This window comes from Salvia miltiorrhiza, chromosome 4 (assembly GCF_028751815.1).
Source record: "Salvia miltiorrhiza cultivar Shanhuang (shh) chromosome 4, IMPLAD_Smil_shh, whole genome shotgun sequence".
NCBI classification, from domain to species: domain Eukaryota; kingdom Viridiplantae; phylum Streptophyta; class Magnoliopsida; order Lamiales; family Lamiaceae; genus Salvia; species Salvia miltiorrhiza.
The window spans coordinates 7,650,356-7,656,355 of NC_080390.1; the positions used below are offsets into that span (position 1 = coordinate 7,650,356).

General features: G+C 41.1%; 1 protein-coding gene across 1 annotated transcript; it reads left to right on the forward strand.

The window, feature by feature from the left end:
• Window positions 1-1,427: 1,427 nt before the first annotated feature.
• On the forward strand, window positions 1,428-5,244 carry LOC131022930 (uncharacterized). The gene is made up of 2 exons (XM_057952470.1): window positions 1,428-3,578; window positions 3,688-5,244. Exons 1-2 carry the CDS (start codon window positions 1,428-1,430, stop codon window positions 5,242-5,244), a joined length of 3,708 nt encoding a protein of 1,235 aa, XP_057808453.1.
• The last annotated feature ends 756 nt before the right edge of the window (window positions 5,245-6,000 follow it).

The following is a 6,000-nucleotide window of genomic DNA, read 5'->3' on the forward strand; positions in this document are numbered from 1 at the left end:
ATAGAGGAGGAGGCCATGATCGTAAAAATTAAAAAAAAATTAGGGTTCACGCTCAGTCAGAGCACCAACACAACAAATAACTAATCTACGCCAAACACAAGCACCAGGAGAGGGATACGCGAGTTACCTAAAGCAAGAAAGAGCGACGGGAAAGACTGGAACGGAAGGGTTGCAGGAAATACGCCGGAACAGGGAGAGGATCGCTGGAAATTGAGAGAGAAGCGCGAAGAAGTAAAATGGAAGAAGATGAATAGTGAGGATTTGAATCGCCTAAGTATAACGTACGCGGGCAACTACCAACACGCGGGATGAGCGATACGTGGCCTCATGGAAATAATCAACGGTCAAGAATTTCTACGGAGAGACGAAAGGACGCGAAGGGTAAAAAGTAACCTCGAAATACGGGAAGGTACACTGTGAAGGGACGGGCAGTTAATGCGAATGACGTAAGCCACGCAGAGCGAACTAGTCAGACCAGAGGGGGGAGTAGCTGATGAGGAGTAATATATGCATAACAAAGGAATCGTATTTATCAGAGGATCAGACCTCACCAGATGAGCGGATATGTCAGAGAAGTCACTCCCGGTCTGAGAAATGGCTCTTGCCAGAAAAGTCATTCATGCCAGAGAAGCCGTTTATGCCAGAGAAGTCGCTGAAGAGCGGAGGAACCGCCCGCCTTGAGGGCAATTTTACTAATATGCCCCTGACCACGCAAGGCGCATGCTCCAGCAGTGAATTTACTCTTTTACCCTTTACGTGTAATCTATAAATAGCCACCAACGTGCACCTTGTAAAAAAAAAGACGTTATCTCTCTTAGCAATACAACAGTAATCAATCTTCGTCCTCTCAACTTTACTTTCCTCTCTCGATTTTCAGCAACGCTAGATATAATTCATAATTTTACAATATTTCACCGATAAAATCCATAGCCATTCAATCATACTTCACCACAACCATTTCGTAAATCTGAGTCTTTGACACACCGTCTCTTTAATTAAAACAAATATTGTAGTAAACTTTGAATGCGGTCTCAAAAATATAAAATGACTAGTTTGTAATCAATTAATCATTTTTATTTTTATTTTATTTTTATACTCACAACCACGATATGTTTGCGCCTTAATTAACTAACGAAGCCCAATTTAACCTGACAAGTTTCATTTATTTATGTTTTATATGCAAATTAATTACCGTCATTAATCGTTATCTATAATTAAAAATCATTTAGTAAATTTTCTAATAAATATAGAGATCCTGCATGTTATCCCAAGAGTGAGATTGGCCGGCTCGGCGGCTCTTAACATTCATTTCAATCATAGTAAATAACTATTATTATAGTATTAATGAAAATACGCATCATATTTAAGAAAGAGGTCTTTTATGCAACAGCGGCGGAGATTGCTTCGGAGCAATCCCGCCGAGCACAATGAATTGCTTACTATGGAATTGTCGGGGGCTTGGGAACCCTTCGACAATTCGTCAGTTGGCTTGGATGACCAAGCAAAAGCGCCCAGACGTGGTTTTTCTGATGGAGACAAAACTTGCTACTAATGAATGGTCGAATGTTTTGTTACAGATTGGTTTTGATAATTTGGCAGTTGTGGATTGTGATTTGTCGGATGGTGGTCGTCGGGGGGGTCTTGCTTTGATTTGGGCAGATGATATTATACTTACTGTTCACTCCTCCTCTTCTCATCATATCCATGCTTCTATTGAAGATCCTTGTCATCTTCAGTGGGACTTTTGTGGTGTTTATGGATGGTCTAATACGGACGACCATCACTTCACTTGGGAGCTTATGAGAAACCTTAAATGTCAGATAGCGGGGAGATGGTTATGCGGTGGAGACTTCAACGAAACTATGTACCATTTCGAGAAGATTGGAGGGCAGCCCAAGTCTGACTCTAGACTCGTCTCGTTCAGGGAGACAGTAGAGGATTGCGGCCTTAATGATCTTGGCTTTTCTGGTGACCCCTTCACCTGGACTAACAATCAAAATGGGGATTCTCGTATTATGGAGCATTTGGACAGGTGCTTTGGCAGTGAAGAATGGATGTTGGCCTTCCCGGGTTATGAAGTTACACATTTGGGGCGGAAATCAAGTGATCACTGCCCGATTTTTCTTGCTCTTGATAAATCGGATGAAGAGGCTCAGCAGAGACCACGGCCATTTCGTTTTGAGGCAATGTGGTTGATGTGGAAACAAAGATCTCGGGCGGACTGGATGGCAGAAGGGGATCGAAATACAGGTTTTTTCCACAGAGTGGCCGAGGGACGGAAAAAGAGAAACCATATTAAGGAGATCAGACGGGAGGATGGTAGGATGGTGAGAAAACATGATGAGATGGATGATGTCTTTAGGAACCACTTCCAGTCGCTCTTCAAGGCCAGTACGACTCATAACCCTGCGGATGTCCTCCGTTCCATTGAAACAGTTGTGACTGAGGACATGAACAAGATTCTCACTGTGCCCTACTCTCAAGACGAGATCGTGTATTCTCTTAAGCAAATGCATCCCTTTAAGGCTCCCGGGTCGGACGGTATGCCTACTATTTTCTATTCTGCTTGTTGGTCGTCTGCCAAGTATGATATTATTCCTCTGCTTTTGAGTATTCTTAATGATGGGGATTGCCCTAGGTCTTTAAATTCCACTTTCATTTATCTTATCCCAAAAAAAAGAAAGTGTTATATTCCTACTGATTATAGACCGATTAGCTTGTGTAATGTTGTCTATAAGTTGATTTCTAAAGTCATCACTGATCGTCTGAAACTTGTTCTTCCTTCTATTATTCATGAGAGTCAATCAGCGTTTGTTCCTGGTCGTCATATTACGGATAATGCTCTCTTAGCTTTTGAGATTTTCCATATGATGAGAATTAATAAGGCTAAGAAGCATGGGATTTTCACTTTCAAACTTGATATGGCTAAAGCTTATGATAGAGTTGAGTGGGGTTTTTTGGAGTCTATGTTACTGCAGCTTGGTTTTCATGTTTCTGTGGTGGATCTTATTATGCGATGTGTGTCTTCTGTGTTTTTTCGGGTTCTTGTTAATGGTTTCCCTGGAGATATGTTTGTCCCGGGCAGGGGGCTTCGCCAAGGCGACCCTCTGTCGCCTTTTCTCTTTCTTTTTTGTGCAGAAGCTCTCTCTGGTCTTCTACGAAAAGCTGAGTCTCAAAACTTGATCCATGGGGCTCGCCTCTGCCGCTCTGCCCCCAGGATTAGTCACTTACTATTTGCGGATGATTGCATTATTTTTGGGAGAGCAAACGTGAATGAAGTTGGGATTATTCGACATACTCTGGAATTGTATGAGGGAGTTTCTGGGCAGAAGGTGAATCTAGACAAGTCGTCAATTTCTTTCAGTGGTGGCGTTGTGGAGGAGGTGAAAAATGAGATGGCTGGTTTGCTTGGAGTTTCTCATCAAGACCAACAGGGTGTGTATCTTGGTATTCCTAGCACCATTGGTAGATCGAAAAATGAGATTTTCCAGATGCTCGTTGATCGCACAAGGAAAAAGTCTAAAGATTGGAAGAGGCGGTTTTTGTCGGGAGCAGGGAAAATGGTTCTAATCAAAGCTGTACTTCAGTTGATTCCGTCATATTTTAATGAGTTGCTTTGCTATTCCGACATAGATTTGTCAACAGCTGAATAGTATTGCGGCAAGATTCTTTTGGGGCCAAAAATAGGAGGAACGTCGGATCCACTGGAAAAGCTGGAAGAATCTGTGCAAGCCTAAATATGAGGGTGGTCTGGGGTTTTGGGATTTATGTCGGTTCAACCAAGCTTTATTGGCTAAGCAGGTTTGGCGTATTATCCAAAACGAGTCTTCTTTACTAACTCACTCTCTAAAAGCTAGATATTTCCCAAGAACGAATATCTTACTCGCAGGTAAAGCCCATAATCCTTCTTTTGCTTGGACTAGCTTACTTGTTGGAAGAGATCTGTTAGAAAATGGAATAGCTTGGAGATTGGGTGATGGTGCTCGGATTAGGGTGGGAAAGGATGTTTGGCTGCCGGATGGTAGAGGTTTTTATCGGACTGCCCAGGTTCCGTTGGGGAGAGAGGATACTCGGGTTCAGGAGATGCTAGATGCGAATGCTTATGAATGGGACATGCTGAAAGTCAATAATCTTTTGCAGGATAGGGATGCTTGGAAGATGACTGTCCAAATGAACATTGATACTGAAAGGAGAGATATGGTGTTTTGGCCTTATGATAAGAGCAACATATATACGATCAAGTCAGGGTACTTCTTGGAGGATGCTATTAATAAACAAAAGGAAGCCTCTTCATCTTCTTCTCCTGATAGGTCTCTATGGAAGTGGATTTGGGGATTGGATGTTATCCCAAAAGTGAAACTCTTCCTCTGGCGCTGCATTACTAGTGCCCTGCCAACTGCCGAGGGGTTGCGTCGTCGCTCGATTGATGTGGATCCTCTTTGTCGTAGGTGCGGGGAAGTTGCCGAGACAGATGAGCATGCTTTTAGAGACTGTAAATGGGTAGCTTTCCTCTGGGAAGTGTTGTCTTTTCGCCTTGTTACGACGACAACGACTAATCTCTCTTCTATTCCTCAATGGGTTAATGAGTTTAGAGAACATAATTCTAGAGAGGGCCATAATATCTTCGCTACAATTTTGTGGTCTATTTGGTACTCTAGAAACCAGCTTGTCTTCAATGGAAAGAATATTGAGCATGTTGATTGCTTAAGGATCACCTCACGCGCTGTTTGGACCAGTCCAGTGAGCTCGCAAACAACAAGGATGTTGCCTTCGGCGAGTGCGTGCAGCAGAGCTGGACAAGTGAAGCTCTGGTGTGATGCAGCAGTTAAGGAGCAGGAGGGGTTGGGGTTTGGAGTGATTATGCAGGATACAGAAGGTGGCCTGGTGGGAAGTAGATTTGGCTTCATCCCGGGAGTTTTCACGGCGATTGAAGCAGAAGCCATGGCAGTCCAGGAGGGTATCCGTTTTTGTGAAGAACGGTTGATACAAGATGCAATCTTGGTAATGGATTGTCAACCTTTGTATTGGAAGTTGTTGAAGAAAGTGCAAGATAATTCATACTTGGGCCAAACGTTGAGTGAGATCCACAGAAAGGCCGCTGCTCTCTACCATCTTGAGTTCGGTTGGACACCCAGAGAAGGAAACGACAATGTCGATAGATTAGCTAAGTTTGCTATTTTTCATCGTTCTGAACCCCAGTCTGATGAGGGTTGCCCTGTGTTATTAAACTCTTCCTCGGTTTAATTTAAATCTCTCATTTCCTTCTCAAAAAAAATGTAACATACTCTTTCCTTCCGCTGAAAATAGTCACATGTTTTAATAAAAATAATTAAATTTATTATTAATGAAGAAAAGATTTCACATAAATATAATTATGTGATGCTGTCTAGCTTGAGTTTTTCCTTATCCATTTATCAAGTATTTTTACAGTTGGGATTATGATGGACTGCTATTAAAGCTGTGAAAAGAAGTTTGAATGATCCTTTCAATAATCTTGTCTGGTGGGATCCGTGCATTTCGAATTGGACAGGGGTTATATGCTATAACACAACACTTGGTGATGGTCAATTTCATGTTAGCCAAGTGTATGATCTCGTTCCCTTTGGAATTCTCTCGACTTATTGCTCTAGTTATGGGATGTAAAAGTAGTAGGTACAAAATTTGATATAGTGTCATGGCATGCTTCTTCCACTATTTTAAGATGAGTAGTGTTATTTGGACAAAATTTGTCCGGACAAAAAATGTTAAAAACTTTTAAAAATTAATTTATTTAAAAATTTTGGTTCAAGTTTAAAAAGGATTTAGTTAATTTTATTATTTTCTTCATATTGTTGTTCTTTTTGTAATTTTTTAACATTTTTTGTTATTTTTTTTATAGTTTTTATACTTTAAAAATAATAAAAATTAAAAAGGTTACTAAAAAATTATGAAAAAAATACAATGTGGAGAAAACAATAGAATTATTGAAATTTTTGTGGGACTCCCAAGTAAGACATTAAT